At 41.3% G+C, this 20988-nt stretch overlaps 1 protein-coding gene across 5 annotated transcripts in view; it reads left to right on the forward strand.

The window, feature by feature from the left end:
* Positions 1-20988, forward strand: part of elavl4 (ELAV like neuron-specific RNA binding protein 4) — a 78562-nt gene that overhangs the window by 33824 nt on the left and 23750 nt on the right. For 4 of the 5 annotated variants that reach the window (XM_076879899.1, XM_076879898.1, XM_076879897.1 and 1 more), the window contains 3 exons: positions 2564-2810; positions 14660-14763; positions 19934-20086. In XM_076879899.1, the coding sequence (XP_076736014.1) occupies positions 2564-2810; positions 14660-14763; positions 19934-20086 (504 nt within the window). Of the gene's footprint in view, positions 1-2563; positions 2811-14659; positions 14764-19933; positions 20088-20988 lie in introns of all 5 variants that reach the window. The other variant, XM_004554924.5, reaches the window with a different exon arrangement.

The raw sequence follows: 20988 nt of genomic DNA on the forward strand, positions 1-20988 counted from the left end.
TTGGTCTAGTTGGTAGGAGGTAGAAATACTCACAGTTTTACAGATTCAAATAAAAACCACAGGCTCATTGTACTCTAGTTGTTCTCTACTTCTCATTAAAATGTACTGTTGACTTTTCTAGGTCATCTGTTTTGAATTCACTTACCAATTCAGCCTCCAAACGAGCCCAATTTTATGCATGCTTAATTATAATATGGTGTTTGTACGGTAACTCAACAGTTAACGGTTTCATCTGCCATTTCATTTATTACCACACGTCGACAGATAAAAGCAGAGCGATTAAAGTACACGCATCGTAAACTATTTCTGGACAAACTGGGAAATTTTTAAATTCTGCTTTGAGATATATTATTAGAACACAGGTCCGGCCTTTTGATAATCCAGAAATAGAGCGAAATACGGCTTGAGTGTCGTCTCTCCTTTGCTAATACTAGCCCTGCTTCCAAGTGCAGGCTGTTTGCGTGTACTTAAGAATAGTTAAAAATAGCCTGGAAGCTGAATAGCTTAGCAGGGGAAAGAAGAGATCTGAGTGATGACTTTAAAAATTTGATTGAATGAGATTAAAGAATATTTGCATCTTAATTTGGGTTTCAGCATGTTAGGTCATTTGCGGTGCTTTTGCCCAATTTTATGATTTCAAGAGTCTTGCAGTAGATTTCGTGACTCTTTTTGCAGCATCAACATCATTATTGTTTCTAAAAGTAAAACGCTGAAGTGCTTACGTGTGAGACAGAGCCAAGGGAAACTCATCAGGATTGTCTCCATCTCAAATTAGTTTTTTTATGCTATTAATTTGATAAATAACTATCTTTATGCAAATGTTTACATAAGCTCCCTGTGCATTTTGTTGGAATATTCACTAGGATAAGCATTTGATAAATATAAATGTGTTCTTAGTGTTAGAGAAGCAAAGTGCAATACCTCCCCCTCTGGCTCTTACTCCTTCTCACCCTTTTCCCCCTGTTTTCTCACACTTACACCAGGCTCACAGTTCCTCTTTGAACACTTTGATCCTGAGATGCTCTGCAAAAGCCAGATTTGAAAATGCAAACTTCTCTCTGTCACAGCAGCAGCATCAGCAGTCAGATCGTTAGCTGAAGGGCTGCCCCTGTTGCTGCCCCCTCCCACAAACCTCAGTAGCTATCAGAGAACGTTTCAGAGAGGCTTTACTGCCTTCGTGAATATTAAGTTGTTTATCCTCTTTGTGTCTGCCGTTTGTTTTATTTCTCAGTGTTTAGATACGGTGAATGTAGTGTGTGCACTGTTTTCACTGCATATTTAGTTTGTGACTCTGTGCAAGGGTTTACTTATGTTGATCATGCATTTTAATTACTTGTTGACAGCATTACTGCTCACACACAGGCCTTTTTTCGCTGATCAAGGCTAATGTCACATTTTTTAGGTCTGAAAAGAACATTAATTATATAGGAGAAATTTTTCACCCTTATCTGTAATGTATATATTCATCACCTAACCATCAGTTATAAAGGCAGGAATAAAAGGGAAAAAGTAGTACCTGGACATATGACATGTAAAACCTAAATTTTAATCGTGTTCATATTTTAAGAAGACAAACACATTAGTCACAAAGAAAAATCTAACAAAATTTGTCTTTAAACAGTGCTCACAGGTATTGATCCAACTATGAATCACATCACTTTAAGATAATTTGAGACCATCCGTCCGAAATTTGAAATTGAACTGGAAGTAGACCTTCCAACATGGTAAAAATATGAAATAGAGAATCAAATGCAGCAAATCGAAAAGAAGAAATTAAGTTACAAAAGAATGAAAGTTATAAAAAAAGAGGATTTAAGAATAAAACTCAGATTTGAATCTTTCTGAAATTCTTTGGAGAGATTTCAAACATCTGGAACATGTAGGGAGAAAAACTGATGAAAGTGCCATCACGAATTTTAATGTATACTTTATTGATCTCCGTGGGGAAATTCCTCTCTGCATTTAACCCATTCACTCAGTGAAGCAGTGGGCAGCCATTGGGCACCCGGGGAGCAGTGTGTAGGGACAGTACCTTGCTCAGGGGTACCTCAGGGTAGCCGTTCAGCGGATTTAAACCCCCGACCCTCCAGTCACGGGGCCACCATCTACCTACTGAGCTAGTCTAGTGAATGTCTTATAGGCAATGATATTTTAAAAAAAGTCACTACTATTAATACGATTTTTTAAAGCCAAGGGTGTAATTACTTTTTCCACAGAAGAATATTAACTAACTAATATTTACTGTAAAATATAGTTTTCATTGCAGTTGTTTAATGTTGAAATGTCTCATTGTTTCAAAGAGAATCAAGCTGTGCATCCTGCAGACAGCAAAGGCTGTAGGGTGCACAGCTTGATTCTCTTCTTTTCATTGAGACTTTTAATATAATTTTTCAAAATAACATTTTGGAAAATCATCAGAGTCTTGTAAGGCTTACTACACATACAGTGTTGCAGCTACTTAATAAGAAAATGTTGTTAATGATGGCCACATCTCTTTGTCTCTTCCTACCCTTTCTCTGTGTGGTTCCTTTCCTGGTGTGTCCCTTTTTCCGCCCTTCTCCAGATCATCAGTAACATGGAGGCTCCAGTGACAAATGGCCCCAGTGGAGGAGGAACCACAGCCAATGGGCCAACCAACAACAGCCGTGGCTGCCCCTCACCAATGCAGACCGGCCCAACAAACGACGACAGCAAGACAAACCTCATTGTCAACTACCTGCCCCAGAACATGACCCAGGAAGAGTTCCGCAGCCTCTTCGGTAGCATCGGCGAGATCGAGTCCTGCAAGCTGGTTCGCGATAAGATCACAGGTACAAAACTGAGACTTCTTTGTGGTGCACTGGGATACTGATGCTGTACTTCGCAAATATTAACTTTTTAGAAACTAGGAAAAGATCCCGCTAATTTGGACTATAATTTGAGGTGTGCCTAGTGAGTCTTAAAAGTGGGTTTCACCAAAATAAAAATACATATGTGATATAGTCGAAGTAAAAATCAGGACATTTTGCAGTTCAATGAGTGTGTTTATATGGACGTAAGTATCCTGGTTATTTAAATAGTCCTTTTTTTTGTCAGTGCATGTGAATATGATTATCTTTGCATCTTCATACTGCTGACTACCCATGCCTGTGATGCTTCAGCCGAGTGATCCCAAGTAAATACAAACACAATCAATGGCCACACCGAAAGTATCTGAAATTCTGCACTTTTCAAGTTTGACGTAGTCAGGCTACAGGATGCAGGTTTTCCAATTTCTATAGTGGAGCAAGTCAGGTTAATAATCACAGTGAAGTTATTGTAAAGTGTGATCACAGGTATCAAAACTAAAGTTCGTTGCATGTAAATGTCACTAACATGTAAACGACAGCCTGTATTAACAACTGGGATAGTATGTTTATTTTGCACATATGCAGGTATATACCTGCATAACCAAGTAAATGTCAGTTTCTGAATATGCATTTTAAAAACTAGGATAAGCTTCATAATGGGCATATTCATGTCCATGTAAACACACTCGATGTTTGTCCAAAGAAAAGGGGAAATACAAGGTGAATCACTACAATCTGACTGAGCTGAAGAGGCTTTGCTTTCTCTTCTGAAAATTTAAACTGGACGCGTCAGTGAGAAAGAAGTCCGGCCTCTGCACACATCTGTCAATTCTCACTTTCTATCAAGTTTTCATATATGCTCCTTTAATCTTTCCTCATATTTGCTGTTGTCAAGAAAGTGTGACAACAATAGTAGCTGTTAAGAAAGACAAACATTACAAAGCTTACATCACTGCTCGCACGCTGCGAGATCAAAGGTAGGTGAAGACGCAACAGTCAGTTGTGTGTTGAATGTATACACCTGTAAGAAATCAAATATGACACGAACACTTCAGAGTTGCACACAAGCCTTCGGTCCGGCGTCACTCGAAATAACTCGAGCACTTGAGAGAATGCGTTGTGTATAAGGAGAAATCCATCTTTGCCCTCCGTGCGCACACATGTGTGTGTGTGTTCAAGCGCAGCGAATCAGCAATGCAGCAAAGTGCCACATGTTCTCCAGAGGTGTTTAAATTAAGCAGCACTTTGCGGTGCTAATCACGGCTGTAATCTGGGTGTAGTGGCTGTGTGGGTGGCCGTACAGCAGATGGATCGGGGGGGGCCGGGGTGGTGGAGCTCTGTGATAATGCTCCATAATGGCTTTCATTTTAGATCCTACTTACTGACACTCTTCTCCTGATAATCTCATTAAAGAGCACTAGGCAGGCAGTCGAGATCACCAAGCCATTCTCGGATAGCAAGCCGGCAGCTAAAGGGAAGAGAGTAAACACACACATACACGGATACATATGCAAATATAATCATAGAATTAGACTCCCCATAACAGATTAAGTACAACTGAAAGGCCAGTCGAAATGACAGCTTTGACAGTGAACCGACGACGGCCGCTGACCCGACCGCTGCCGCTTCCTTGCCCGTCCTTTGAAGTACGATTCCTCTTTAGGACCATCTTCCTCTTCTGCCGTAATGGCCACAAAATGGAGCCTGAGAGTCAGATACTCCAGGATAATGGAGGATGGTGTGTACAAAAATAACGCCGGAATACCACAAGCTGTCATCATCACTATCGCCATATTCTCTCTCCACCTGATTTTTCCCTTAAGTGTGATTTTCCGAGCAGCAGCGAGGAACCGAGCTAACAACAGATATTTGCAGGGAGTTTAAAAACGAACCAAATTGCCGTAAACCTACTCGGGCCCTAAATGCAGGACTGTGAGAGAGGTAGAAATGTTTGTTTGCTCACTTCTAAACCATTTGCTCTGCTTCTCTTCTCTGCAGTACAATATCTGTCTGATGACTTAGCATCAACGCAAAAAAAAGCTATAAATAAATCCTGCCCTCCCCTCCATATCCCCCCCACGGTGGATGCCTGTTTTGCTCTCCCATGGGTGCAATTTTCTTGTGCAAACTTTTAGGCTAACAAAGTACAGATCCCTTCCAGCAGGGAATGCCAAGAGGCTTCATGCTCTCTCACAGTCATCCAAATCATTAACAGACTACGCCAAGTTTTCAAGAGGGAGGGTGGGAGAGTTAAGAGACCACTTTTTTAGGTTTACATACACCTGTACCCTGCACCCCTCCTTTCTCAGCTGTCATAAATATCTCCATATACTTTTAAGGAAAAAAAAAAGATAAACTTCTGACTGAAACGTGAGAGCGGTCTATCTTGATGAGAGTTTGGCTCTTACGAGGCATCGCTGCCTTCATATTCTAATATTCAGTATGTGGAACACGAGTCTAGAACAAAGTGTAAGAATTTAAATAAATTCACAGAACTATTCAGAAATGCACTTGGATAACAGTTTAAAAATTTAATCCTTACAAGATTGAAATATTCCTCCAGTGTATTTGGTGTTCATAACACAAGAAGGAGTGGTTAGATTCCCTGGTACATTTGTATCAGCTATTTCAAATTCACTTTAAGCAAACATTTCTCAGAAAAAGGCAGATTGCTATAGTCCTGGTAGAAAAGGAAGAAAATGTTAAACAGTCAGAAGCTCTTAAAGGGTAGGCTCAGTGGTCAAGTAGAGAGTAAACAAAATAAAAAGACTTCCTGATTATTATTATTATTAATGAAAACCGCCAGTATTGTTGTTGCCAGTCCAAAGAAATTAAATGTAAAAAAAATCCTTGTATTAATTAATAGATAAACCAGTCTCCATCTGGCTATAAGGTATTAAGACCTTATACCATAATTCATGGATAAGTGTGTCTTGATCAGGCTATAATGCTTATAGGCTGATGAGGACTGACTTATCCATGAATTAATAAAGAATTTTTAAAATCACAGCGCTTTAGATTTTTTCTCGAGTCTCATCCGATACTAAGGATTTCCACAAGTCTTTCTTTGGTTTCCTTTTTACTTGATTAATCAGCATTTGTGTCATCTGCTTCCCACCACCAGTGTTTGCATTTCAGCTAACCTGTGAGTGCTCGCTGACAAGGTGTGAGCACTCGGACCTCTCAGAGGTATGAGACAGACAGGTCCTCGGCGTCACCTCAGCTTCCTGTGGACTCGCTCCTGTCAGCTCCAATGACGGCAGGACGGTGTGAGGCTCAGGCAGGCGTAGACACTTCAGCTCCGTCTGTCACCCCGGCTGACTTCAGCTGGTAGAAAAGCCACCTCTGGGTGTCTTTGTTGCTCCCCGCACGCCTACCTGCTTGCCTGCTTGCACAACTACCTGGTGCTCTCGTAACACACAGGGGATATGCAGGTTAATCTTTTATTTAAGTCTAGCTTACACGCACATAGCTCCAGTGCTCTTAAAGATATAACGTGTTGTTCTTGTTACAGTTAATTCTGTGCAGTAGAAACGTATAGAAATGCTTACATCAAATCCACAATGGCTTTCAGACTCTGCACTATAAATGTTTCCACTGTGTGTTTCTTCTTTTTATTGAAAATCTATTCACCGTCTGAAAGCTCTGCCTCTTAGACATAAGAAAAAATGATACACGGTCCTTTATGGATAGCTTGAAAAGACCCATGCGGACCTTGCACTGCACTGAATCAGCACTCTCGAATATCTACACACGGCCATATGCACACAGAAAGAAATGGAATTGACTGATCCTTGTCAGTAAGGCATTGTTCTGGATCATTTTTCTGCATCAGCTGCATTTCTGGCGGAGAACTGAATGCATTTGTTTTCATAATGACATGGAGAAGAAGAAAATAGCTTTTCATGCTGGAACAAGAATTGATTGCATTAGGGAGGGGAGTAGGGTTTGCAGTGGGGTTATACTTTTATAGGCAGCCATTTTTTTGCATCCTCATTTCGTGCCAATTATTACACTAGCCAAGAGCTCGGAAGTCTTATTTTGTGGGGACAGATTAAATATTTTACTTTTACTTTAAATAGTCGTTGGCCCCGTTCTGGCTGCCTGTGGTGCCGTTTTTATTTTCCCATGCGGCCACAGAATTTTTCAGGTTTTCGCAGTAAACCTCTCACCTTTAATATGCTTCTTTGTGTTTGTGCAGATGAAATACATCGCATCCTGTAAAGACATCCCTAAAGCACACTGACTGAAGCCTTTTGTGCACACTACTCTAGTCACCTTCCATGTGTTGGTTTTATACATGGAATTGGGGGAGCTGATGCAAATCGTAGTGACAATGTAGCAAGCCAAGCAGATGTTGGCCATGAAAAATAGATGGACTGTGATGTCAGATGTGGAGTAGTTCAAGCTGGAGCACCTCTGACAGACAGCAGCTCGAGAACTATGCACTGAAATCTATTCTTACATAAGGATGCATACATTTTATGAACTGTAGTTGCTAAAAAGCCCAACAAAACCCACTTAAGGTTAGTTGGATTTGGCTTGCTTTGTATGCAGAAGCCGGGGAGCACATTTCCATTAGTTACATACATTTTAACCACGATCTGCAAGGACGTAATGGTTGCACTTGCATAAGGGGGCAAATTAGATATTCAGTTTATAAACATCAGGTTATATATTTAAATAGATACATTTATGACATACTGGGAGGCAAAGCTAATCGTTTTCATATTTAAGCTATTTTTCTACATTATTACAAGAGTGATAGAATAAAACACCTGCTATTTCTTTGTTTGACGTTTATACCTTCCAGAAAACTTAAATCACACAAGCGCAGGTTTTTCCGTGTGGTGAAAAACCATTACGCACTTTTTCAAATGCTTACTGAAACCATGTTGTGGGAGATCTGGTGTGGTGTTTATATCCCACATGCAGGTTTCATTTATCTGAACCTGAACCGGGCTGAAGGCTGAAGATAGCGTGAACAAAGCTGACAAGGAAAGAGATGAAAAAAGGATTTGACATCTCCAAAGCCAGGTATTAAGAGACCTGCCAGGCTCAGAGGTGCATACGCAGGCAGACACACATTAAAGTTTCAGAGTCCCAGGTCCCAGAATGTCCTGTCTCCCCCGTCGTAGCACCCTCCCTCATTCAATCTCCTCCCGCCCCCTGCTCGGGACCCAGAATTGGACATCCTGAGTTTGCCTGGCTGCACCACTCCTCTTGTGACCCTCACATCAGACAGCCTCTGTCCCTCCCAATTTCGCTTTGAGTGCCCTTTACATGGAACAAAGAGGTTGTGACTGTCCCTTATGCCGACTTCGGATCCGGAGGCTGAATGCGCCTCAAGGCTGGTTAACCTGCCCTCCAATCCTCCGCTCTTGAGTGCACTATGCCTAGGCAGGAGATATACCCAGACAATCGTTTCGTCCCCACAAATGTGAGCCACAAAACTGTTGGTAGGGTGTGACTCTGCTCAGTATCAGAGCAGGTACAGCAGGGTGGGCTCTACATTCCTGACATAACAGGGTTATCCGAGTCTTAAAGGGGGCTTCTCGTCTCCTGTTTCTCAGCTGTGCAGCTAGCCAACCAGCCCACACACTTCAGGCTTCAGTCCATTGGCCCCAAGGCTCTGGGAGCCACCATGAGGGGGTGGTTTACGTGTGTCTGTATATGTGTGTGTTTGTGTGTGTGTTGGTGTAAGCAGGGCCTTGGGAACTAAGAGTGGGAGCTTCCTGACTGCAACAGTGGCTGCTACCTTGGCAACCCAGGAGGAAAAGATGTGTTGAATGAGTGAGTGGGAGAGGGATCTACAGTAGATACGTGCGTGGGGGGGATGTGGCTCTGTTTATGAATTTAGTTATTTAAATGGGCTGTTGCCACATGATATACACTTACTGTACAGCTCTAAGGCAGCCGTTTGTTCCCTTTGTGATCATTCTCTGCAAACCCCTGCCCATGCCCTATGCGGTTGAGAGTCTCTAAGGTGTATTTTGACATGAAGCTGGTGACAGGGCACATTTTAAAATGTTGGGGAATGCTGGCCTATCAAAAATAGCACTACCTCAAGTTGCTGCAGCAGCGAGGGTCAAAACGTCAGGGATGAGAGACGACACAAGCAGCGAATGTGACACATTTAGTTTGACAAATTGAAATGTGTTTTTTTTTCGTCCTTTGGCCTCATCTTAAAACGTCTTGAAATTTAAGACTGACCGAGCAGATTTGCCAGTTTCTGTGGAGAGGTCCTCTCAAGGTGTGTTAACGTCATAGTTCTGATGATTCCTGCACACTGCAAACCCCCCTCACCCTCTTTCATTCTTCTGTCCTGCAATGACTCAGCTGCAGTCCACAAGTGGAACTGTGGGAACAGTGTTTTTATAGAAAGGCTGTAAAGTTTCCTTCACATAGATGCAGTAAAAATATTTAGATTAGATAGATGTTTTCATAAAATATTTTCACTGAAAGTCACAAACTGCAAAAGAACTAAAGCCAAAAATAAAGAATTAAATAGGATTTGAACACGTCGGCTCTACAAATTGGTTCGGCTCCAGCTTACGTCTGTTTTGACAACACAGCAGTTCAAATGAACTTTTTGATTAATAACTGCACTATTCCAGTGAATTTTGTGGGGAACAATAGACCACAGATACACTGTAAAACAGAAAGATCATACAGCTGTGCGTTTCCTTCGGTAGCGTCCACTTCACATCAAAGAGTATAGTGCGTTTGCCTGATGATAGCAGGAGATGGTGATGAAGATGCTTTCATGTCTGCAGTTCAGGGCTTTTAGTCACATAATAGAACAAAAGGCAGAAAATAATAACAGGAGTTTGTTTCTGTGTGTATCTCACAGCAAATAATTGTGCACCATGCGGTGTATCTCACAGTTGTCATTGGTGAATACCTTTTTGTCCAACTTGATTATATAGCTCTACATTCACTGAAACATCTACTTGTCTTTGGTGTGTGTCCATTATGTACTATATCTAGGTACTTGTATGTCATTTTGCATAGGTAGTGTGCTTTCACACTTGCATCTTCTGGTGTGTACATATGTATGTGCACGAACAGGGGAAAGGAGAGGTGAAATTACATAGCAGTGCCAGCAGGCAGGACACCGGCTCGAAGCACACTCATTTTCTCATCTCACACATTGGGCAACCTGCTGCTCCTCAGGAAACAAATAATGGCTTAGTCATAACTCCTCGCCAACACACCAAAGAGCTCCTCACTAGAAATAGCAGTGATTTTTTACCACTGAAAAACATGCCCACCTTCCTATACAATTTATGTCAGATTGCACAAAAAGGTCTACCAAAAGAGTGGAGGTGGGTTCAAATTAGCCCCCTCTCCTTCACTCTGCCATCCTATGTGGTTAGGCTGTTAGCGAAAGTGGACGCGTGGCACAAAATGATAAAGCACTGCACGGGCACCTGAGCTTATACAGTATGTAATGACAGCTTTTGGCAAATGCACAATAAATACCGTTAACAGCTTAGATTCCTTGATTTTATATATTACATATGTGTTATTCTGGGACTTGCCATTATTAAATTTACATAATTTTTATTAAGAAGCCTCTTTTTATTGCTGCTAAGCATTTTCTTAAGCCGTTAGAAGTGCTGGAGAATTTGCACAAATGGCAGTGTGAGCAGCTGACAAATCAAAGGCGAGTATATATCTTACCTCATTAAAAGGCCATTATGAAGACCAATGCATCATTTGGGTTCTTGGTTTTAATTGACATTTAAAATATATAAGTCAGTGCATCTATTAAGCAAATTGATCAACAGAAGGCAGATTTTCCTGTTAGCTACAACCATGATAGAGGCTATTCATCATGCCATTTTAATAGCTTCTCTATTTTCCCTTTAGGTGCACTGATTATGTCATTTTCCAGCAGTATAAAAAGTTTGTGTCTATCAAATATCTCTTTAAGTTTTCAGACTTTTCTCTGGAAGTTGTTACACGAAAATAATTTAAATGTCTCATATGTTTATTCTAAACTGTTCAAACACATTTTATAACATTAAGCTGAATTTTTTATTGGTGTTTAGCAGCTGTGAAGAAGAACTTTGATGACATAACTAGAAGAAAAGTGGCAATAGACACAATCTTTGGAAATATGTGGCTAGAGTATTAGAAGAATCATCTTTGTATTTGGCTTACTTTGGTTTACTCTCGGCTGACCTTGCATTCCAGTAAGTTAACTGGTCCTCAGCCATTTTTATGTGCCAGAACGTTGAGGGAGAACTTTGATGCTGTGATCCAAATGTGGTCCTGATCTGCTGAGCAGTGTTGAGGTGTACACGGTAGGTGCTGTGACAGGCTGAAAACCAGCTGTACGGTGCGTTGCTTCTGTTTCTGTGTATCGTACTGCAGGTTACAGATAGAACTGCTCACACTTTTTTATTTATTGCATGCTTCTGCGTGCATATTCACTGCAGAGGATTGAGATTTTTTCATTGCTAACATTACTTGAAAAACTAAGAAAATGCAACAACAATGGCGTGCTTACTCGCTAGCCACCCACCACTCCACGTATTACTGTCCTGGCATGAAGTCGTACTTTACTACCTGCGTTTGTTTGTGGTGATTGAGCGATTATACGTTTAGATGTGTGCACATGTATGTACATCTGCCAGTGTGGTGCATCTTCTGCCAATCCGTGCAAATTCCAGGCAGCCAGGCAGTTTGCCGGCAGCTCCCTGCTGTTAGCTGCTCCTTAGCAAGCTGGAAACGGTGGGTGGAATCCCCTCCTGGAGATTTTCTGATGCTGCAGGCAGATGTCTCCCTCTGTTTACCCTCCTTTCCTTGTTCACCTGGGGAAAGATGCCAGCCAGTAAGCCTCGTTCCCACCCTCTTCCTTCCGGCCCCAGAGGCCCTTAACCTTGCCAAAGAAGGAGTGAAGACGCAAGTGGGGGCGGGAGGATATGCCAACACCAGCCTGAGCTCGTATACAACATACACACCCAATTAAAATGCAAACACACGCAAATATCATTTACATATAGTAGCAGCTGCTGAAAACCACAGTCTTCAGAGGTGTAATCAAAGTAAATATAGTGGTGGGTTTGTTGTAAAAGTGTCATCTATTACTCACTCACATGTGTGCTTACCCATATTTCCATACCAACTTGTGCACACACGCATGCATGCGCACCTCCCACACTGTGACTACCCCCCCCCCCCCCCCCCCCCCCCCCCTCGCAGCAGTAGCATCCATGCTTGCCAGTTTGGCCCCATTTGTCTGACTGGATGACTCAAACAGCCGGCCCATCTCAATGGCGCTGCACAAGTGCTCTTTGCCAGAACCTTCTGGTGGCTGTGCTTGTCGAACCTCAACATTTCTTGTTGAAGATGAAGAAGAGGGGTGAGGAAGGTGCTGGGAAAGTGAGCGAGAGAGGTAGCAAACACCAAAGAAGAGTGATCTCCGTAGCAGGCGCTTAACTGTACCCACCTGGAATTTCACTGTAAATTCAATTGATGCACATATGAGCAGTCGTTATTAGAGACACTACTGGGTTATTTAGAATACAGTTTATGGGCAATTTTGCTATGCTTTATTTTAATTCATTCAGTTAATTACTTTTGCCAAATGTTCTCTTTCACTTCATTATTCATAGTCTCTTGTGTACACTATTTAATAAAACATTAGAAGCCCCAGAAATAATTTCCCAGCTATGCTTAATTTTCTTAACTTGCCACCTGATGTCAGCTGAGAGTCAGAGAGGAAGAAGAGAGCGAGAAGAGGATGGTTAGTTATAAATAGCAGTAGTCTCCCCAGGATGGCAGGTTTTTAATTAACAATAGAGTGTCTGATAATCCACAGTTAATCCAGAGGAGAAGAGGGAGGAGAGGGGAGAAGAAGAGAAAATCATCAGCTGTTTGATGTTAGGACTACAAGTCCCTCCTGGCCCTTACACTGCTTGCTTCTGAGCTGTTCTGCGCCGTGATATCCATAGCCCAAATGTATTTATTTTGTGAAACAGCCATGCTCCATATTTTGTGATTCACTTTGTCTCTGACTAACCGCTGTCTGTTCCCATTAGCATGAATATGTGCATGCCGCTCTTCTTAAACTGCCTGGGATTCTTTGTGCTTGTGTGTGGCGTTAGTGGATGGGGGCTGTTTGTGGAAAACTAGCCGACTGAACGCCCCGACGGCTAGAGGCGTCCGCTTAAAGTCTAAGCGCGTTGAAAGGCTTGATCTGTTGGGGAAACACTGGGAGATGTCAGGCCCGCTTCACTCTCAAAGGGAGTCTGCTGTCTAAGACACTTTGAGCTTGGAGGGAAGTGGGGGTGGTATTTTTCCTCTCGTTTTGCACAGCTGAAAAGACAGTAACAAATATGTTGTTTGTACCTTCTATGATACTTTATTTGCTTAGGCTGAGTTTCGCTGTCATAATTCAGACAGAATTTGAGTAACATTTATCGCATTATATTTTAGGCATTCACTAGTTGACACATATATTTTGAGTAACTTCACCTGGATGCTCCGGCGCCTTAAATTCCCTCGAGCTCAAGAACACAAGTACAATAAAAAATAATAATGAGAAGTGCAACAATAAGAGCGTAACACACCAAGTAAGGCTGTTCAGGCATGAAGTAACACATAGGTTCTTTCTTGTTTGTTTATGTGCATTATTACACCATAATTAACTAGCAGTTTTTGGGGGGTATTCAGTGTGTTTATTATGCCTTTATTTTCATATAGAGAGACCTGGAAAGACAATGTCTCACTCATTAAATGTTTTAGAGCACAAATCTGAACAGCCGTGGCAACAAAGCAGCCTTCACATGACAAAAAAAGTCACATCAAAACTCGCGGTGCTCCAGGCAGGAGTCGCTTTGATCTTGTCGGCAGTAACGACGTCACATGTATGTTGTGAAGGATTTTCCAGGCACACATGCATGTTGTCTCAGGTTAGCAGGCGGCTTGTTCCAAAGAAAAGCACCACAATAATTGGGTGTTGTGGTAAGGCTGTTTTTTTAATGCACAATCAAAATAAAGTTAATTTTTAAAACAACTTTGTTTCTAAAAAAAACCAAACAAACAAACAAAAAAAACCCCCTAAATTTTAAAAATTAAACAGTTACAGGTCATTTAACCCCTTTTAATTAATTTGTCAGTTTGGGCAACTGTGTTGACATCACTTCTACCTTTCTCAGATGCTGAGGCTTGTTTATTTGTTATTTAATTTTTGTATTTAACCTTTATTTAACCAGGAAGATCCCATTGAGATTAAAAACCTCTTTTTCAAGGGAGACCTGGCCAAGATAGGCAGCAGCAAGTGCCTCGCAGTTACAAAAATTACTCAATTAAATACAGGCAGCAGCAACACACATGTAAAAATAAATGAAAAATACAAAATAAAATTCTGTTAAAATGACAAACAATCTAATTGAAACAGTTGCATGTTATGGACTTGGCCTCAAGGATTCTTAGTTTAATTTTAAAAGCACTTAATGAAATGAATTCTGTCATTTTCCAGTCGTTCTGCAGTTCGTTCCAAGCCGAAGGTGCTAAATGGACAAAAGCTCTTTTGCCAAATTCAGTTCAGGCAAATGGAACAGAAAATAACAAGTAACCTTGCGGTCGAAGAGGATAATGACCAGCATGTTTCACTGCAAGCAGGGAACCTATATAGGAAGGCAGCAATCCAAGTATTGCCTTATATATAAAACTGTATAGCACCTGAACTCATATCATTAGTATGACCATCCTGCAGTTTGGCATTGTCTTGCTGAAAAGGCAAGGCCTTACCTGAAACATAAACACCTGGATTGTGAACACATTTTAAAATGCTTCCTTTCTTTTTGGCATTTCAGGACAGAGTCTGGGCTACGGTTTTGTCAACTACATTGATCCAAAGGATGCAGAGAAAGCCATCAACACGTTAAATGGACTCAGACTTCAGACCAAAACAATCAAGGTAAATCACACCGTGCATGCCTATGTCTGTCTGTTACATAACGACCAGACAAGCAATTAAAGTAAGAAAAGTGTTCTTTGGACAAAAAGATTTCAGTAATTTAAAGTTGTGGAGGTCGTGTTAAACTTAAATTATAAGACTTCCTTCTAATTTCTGAGAGCCCTTTTAGATAGTGATGCTGTTAGCGGATGTGCTGGAGGGTGAGATGGGATTAACATCAATGAGCGTCAGAAATGAAAAAGACCATCTAAATCAAAGAGACACATTAAAAAAAAGCTTGTGACTATGGTTGATATGCTAATTGCTTTTTAAATGTCAGAATGTAAAGGTGAAATTATAGTTATCTCTGAATAAAAGGGAAGAAACACATCAATCATCATATTGTCCAAAATAATTGAGGGCTCTGTTATTGCATTCTAAATGGCAAGACTAATCTGCAGGCTCGATGGTGGTTGTCACAGCAGTAATATCAGCCTCAGTACTGCGCTGTCCTTCCTCCAAACACATTTTAAAGAACCCTCACAAGTAATAGTTTGAGCAGATGTTTTACAGTGTATCAATCCTCCTGTTAATCTAATTTTCTCCCCTCGTATTCTCTGCTGTCATCCTCTGTGCTCTGTGCCTGCTGATATGTTGTTTTAAGCTGGGCCGTAATCTGTTGCTCTGTGGTAATCCCTGGATTCTTTCTTTCTGTCATCCGATCTAATCTAGTCTAATCTAATCTAATAGGATGGGATTAGCCTGTTTGCAAATAGGGAATCCCACGGGGAATCCCTCCATTCCCTGGACAGCATAAACTGTCTGGCTTGGTATCGAATTTAAAAAATAAGAGCCTCATATATATTTTGTGCGTGATGTCTAAAATGTGGATTTTATAGAGTAAATGTGTTGTATTAGTGAATATATATGTAAAGATGAGATGTTTACTAGGGGTGCAACGATACACAAAATTCACGGTTCGATACTTTGGTGTCACGGTTCGATATTTTTTCGATACAAAAAAAATGTTCATGGCTTTTTAATTTGTCATTTATTAAAATTATAAATATATATTTTAACTCAAAAGTACAGTTTTTAAATTTAACCCTAACCCTTGTGCGTGTTTTTTATTTTGACAGCGAATGCGCACCTGCGGACCACTTATGTGCAGCCCTGGTTATTTAGCTCGTCATATTGCAGCCACAGAAATTATTTTGTCCATGAAACCATAAAGCTGCACTTTCTTTTTGCCTTATAGTCTGATTTGTCATAACTTCTCAGTTTTGTGGTAAGCTTTTCTTTGGCTGTCACTTCTTCACCCTGACCTGTCTTATTTGGCTCAGCAGAAGTAAAATATATATATCCTGCTGCTTTTACACACGCACTCACATAAGCTCAGCGATTCTCTGCGCGATCAACCTCTCACATGTTTAAGCTTGCTGCGGGAGATTTCACTTGTCATGTTTGCATAGTAAGCTAACGATTAATAAGACGATGTCAGAGGAATTGGTGCACAAATTATCATCACTCACAGATCAGTGCTGTCGCTCTCTATACACAGTTCGCACGATTGCAAAGTGAAAGCAAAAAACAAGCGCAAATTCAAACGCGATTTCAATATGTCACATATTGACAGTGGCTCACCAATGACATAATTACCCAGCTACATTTCTGAAAGAATGCAAAAGCATTGACATATATTTTTCCTTCCTACAATAGCCCGACGGGCAGGGAAGAGATAGATTTTGGTACCCCGACTGAAAAAAATCGCTAGCCCCAGGACGTCGGGCTAGCGATTTTGCGAGCGCTGTATCTGATTGAGGAATCACTCATCTTTGGAAAAGAGAGTTTATTACAGAGAAATGTCTCTTACCAAAATAAAAGCTATACTATCCGCTTCTTCTGGGCTATATTCTCAGCAGCATAAGGAGAATCATGTGCTAACAGCTGTCTAAATGACTCGGCTAAAGTTAGTAGCATGCTTGTTGTTTTTGTCTTTGCACTAGGATGATGTCGGCGTAAATGTGCAGTCATATTCGTTGTGTTCCCACTAGTGCTTTCAGGTTAATCTCGTTGAAATGACCTTAACACCACAACACGATAAATCTCCGTTAACGAGCTACCGCCGATCGCCCCGTGCATGGGGCTAGACGGCCAACACGTTAACGAGCTAACTGCGCTAACACACTAGTTCCCACCCATGTAATTGAGCATTGCATGGCACATCCAACATACTGTTTTACTTTAGTCCATGACTCGCTTACCTTCAGGGTCATACGTCACATGAAAACCAAAATAATTCCAAACGCCAGATCTGAATGAGGGTGGGGGAGGTCCATGTTGCAAGGAGAGCTTAACTTCTGTCTTGCTAGCTTGCCCCGCGCTCTTCCTTCTGATGATGCTGTCTGTGTTGAACGCTCAGTGGATCTGCGCTCGACAGTGCAGCCTAGGCGGAGTAGTCGAACGCAGATTCACTGAGCGCTCAACACAGACAGCATCGTCAGAAGGAAAGTTGATAAAATAAATTACAAATGTTGTATTGTTCGATACATATGCGTACCGAACCGAAAGCACTGTATCGAACGGTTCAATATCGATACGAATATCGTTGCACCCCTAATGTTTACGGGTTGATGTGTCCACGTCTGTATTTTTGCGTGTGTTCCACATGAGCTGCGCTCGTAGCAGGGCTCTCTGAGAGACATGACTACCTAAAAACCAGAGTGCAAGCTTGTGTGTGCGACTGCACAAATCCCCATCAGAGGAGCACCGCCCTTCAAAGTGGCTTTCACTATCAGCTAGTCCAAACAGTTGTTACTTTATTGTAAATCCCTTATTTCTTTCACTTTTTTCCTCCCTAGCTTTGTTGCGTATTAGCTCTTTTTAAGGTTCCTCCAGCGCTGTTTTGTAAAAGTAGTAATAAATATTCAAATCATTTGTTAAGTAAGAGGATCTTTAAAGACTTTTAAAGATTTTTAAAAGGAATTTGCATGCCTTTTAAAAAATGCATGCATATACCATCTTGTGTCTACGATTTACAAGACGAACTGATGAATCAAGTTACAGTTTGCTAGTATTAAAAATACTGCAAGCTGAATATTGTGTTTTCACAACATTCATAATATTCTCATAGATAGAGGCTTTTTTTTCCAAATTGAGAAATGCAGTTATACAATAGAACATCGAGGAAAGCTGAAAATATATAATATGATTTTGATTATTAATACTGCAACAGACAGTTTGCCAGGTAGACTCATGAACCACAGTCGTGTATTTGAATCTGACTAACGTGCCTGTTTGTTCATCAGAGATGCTTTTTGAATCTCACACAGTGCGTCGTGCTTTTAAGTAAAAACAAGCTTTTTCCCAATTTTAAAAAATGGGTAGAAGTTGAATTTTGTTTACACAGTGTGCATTTTGTGAAGTCTTTTATTATAGCAGTTTGAGTTCACAGATTTTCACTCTCACACTCTCACGACACAAGAGGTTGCCTCAAGTGGTTCGTGAGATAAAGGCGGCCTTCATAATGACAGAAGACAACCCTGCATCTCTGTCTAGCGCTATCTCTTTTTCACACTTCATTTCCTCCCTCCCACTACTCTCTTTCCCTGCTTTCTCTCTCCACAACAGACTGAAAAACCCTAAAGGTAACAAGGTAAATTAAAAGGCAGCGCGGTAATTCTAAAATTAAGTTTGTCGCTCTTTCATGTCACACCCTTCCCACTCTCTGCCACTACACTACTAAGGAAACGCTTGGCCCAGAGATTCACATGGTCTCGGGTGACATGTCTCTGCGAAGCGTCTTCGAGTTGGTTTCGCTGCCGCTGTTTCCTTCACCATGACACCTCAGATTTGTCAGCAATGGCTGCGACACAGCTTTCCTAGCGAGGTGTGAGGGGAAGCAGAAAGCCAAAGGTGAAAGGAGCTGACAGTGACATGCATGCACATAATCTGAGACACATTTATACTCACTTTAATCTTCACACTTACAGTTTTTCTAACTTTCTTGCACACGCGTACCCACTTCTGCATCAGACACGCAGCGCACCACACTTGTACACAATACCGCTTACAGCTTGAGGAGGTGTTGATGGATAAGACATCTGGAGTTGGCTGACAAGGAGAGAAAATGAGGGAGAGCTGTACAGAGGAGAAAAAGAGGAGCAGAAAAAAAGAGGCAGAATCTGGAAGAGAGAGAAAGAGGAAGGAAGCAGACTGAAAATATTCAGGCAGCGGAAAGGAGAGAGATGCAGACGGAGAGAGGAAGACAGAGGAGAGGCTAAAGACGAAGATGTGCGGCAGGTTTTTAAGAAGTGAGACACGGGGAAAGCCAGCTGTTCCCAATATTATTCTCTCACTGTAAGAGTTCAGAAGGATTTCCGTGCTGTTGCTCAAGGATATGACTGCATATATCCACAATATTTGCCTGACTTTAACCTTATTTGATGACTTATGTCTCCACATGTCAGAGGTAATGAAAGTACTGCAAGGGAAAGCTGCTCCAGTCAGCAGCGGTAGTAATGGGATTTACACAACTTTCACCGCTGCGGGTCGACAAATGAAGATGGTGTTGAAGTTCACTGGTGGAGAACTTGTGGCGTGAGCTGCGCAGCACAGTTATTCAATTCCAGGAATTAGATATAACATTTACAAATAGCATCTTTAGGGAATGCTATTGCATTCACTAAAAAGTCTAATGAAAACTGATGCCTGCCACCAAAACATGTTGGCTCTAGCCTTTTTTATTCATTCATATTTTCACCCAGAACAGCATCAGCAGCGTGGTTTTGTCTTGTAGTTATGTATTGGACAAAGTCAGAATCCTCTTCTCCTGGTTGCCTGAGCTGCCTTTTCAAAGTAAAACACCTGTGGTTTCTACTCTGGGGAGCAAAGTTTCCATCTCCTTCTGCAAAGACTGGGGGAGGCATGATGTGTTATCTCTCCAGTGTTCTAAGCAGCTAAATCTTTTCCTAACAATGATAATCCCTAAGGCAAGGTGTACTCAGAAAACGCAGTCACATTTTCCTCCCTGTGGATCCAGTGATCCGCATCCTTGCCCATCCACAACACACGCACATAAAAGCCTCGCACCTCTAACGCTATAATCTTGTTTATGATTTTTATGCGTAATAAAGCAGCAAAGCTCTAATTTATTTATAAAAGCCCTTACACTGTGTTCTTTTCCCCAAAGGTGTCATATGCGCGACCCAGCTCAGCCTCCATCCGTGACGCTAACCTCTATGTGAGCGGCCTGCCCAAGACCATGACCCAGAAGGAGCTGGAGCAGCTCTTCTCCCAGTACGGACGCATCATCACCTCCCGTATCCTTGTCGACCAGGTCACAGGTATCCATGGGGCAGCACCTCCTCTCCCTTTCACTTTAACACCGAGGCACATGAACCCATTATAAATTGATACTCTCTTGTTTATGTGGAAGTTTACAGAATTTCCCCATTGCCTCGTCATTGCCTTCTCTATTTTTAGGGAAAATAGCAACCGTTCGTGCTTTATTCTAAAAACATTTTTGTGTCACATTTCACTCGACAGTGTGACCAGATTCAGGAATACTGAAACAGCATAGCTCGATGTTTTTCATTATTTATTTCAGTCACCAGTGGACAAATCAAATAAAAGTCCTGTGGTTGCAGTTATGAGGTGCTGTGCAGCCAGTCTGCACCTTTCAGATAATAATGTAATTTCCAGAGGAAGCTTCATGCCATTTAAGCTGGTGTTGTCATGTTTTCCTGTGATTGGCACACCAGTGCAATGACAGCATCGATGTGACCGAAGAGAGCATTTATTAATTTGCATTTTGCGCTTCTTTACGTTCATAAAAAAATGTTGTGCAGATACCCAAAACCCTTTTGAACTTGTGAAAGAGTCACAGAAATCTGAATCAATTAATCAAAATAAAGTCTTGAAAGAAGAATCTTTTTCTACAGCTGTTCCCAAACACGATGACATGTGTCATAACTTTTTTTAAATTCAGCAAATTCAACAAAAATTCCAACTACAGGACTTTATAAGATAATTTTTTAGTACAAGTGAAAAATGTTCTCATGCAGCTCAAATTAGTAAGAAACTGTTAATTAAAGTAATGTGAGTCATGTTATGCTGTGCAAATGTGCGAAAAATATTTTGATTTCGGTCGTACTTCCAGCTCTAGTGAGTAAGTGACCATAAGAGGTAATTTTTCTGCGTGTGACCCCTGCTTGGGATGCCACTGCGAAAATAGTAATTACATGA

This window comes from Maylandia zebra, linkage group LG23, assembly GCF_041146795.1.
Source record: "Maylandia zebra isolate NMK-2024a linkage group LG23, Mzebra_GT3a, whole genome shotgun sequence".
NCBI classification, from domain to species: domain Eukaryota; kingdom Metazoa; phylum Chordata; class Actinopteri; order Cichliformes; family Cichlidae; genus Maylandia; species Maylandia zebra.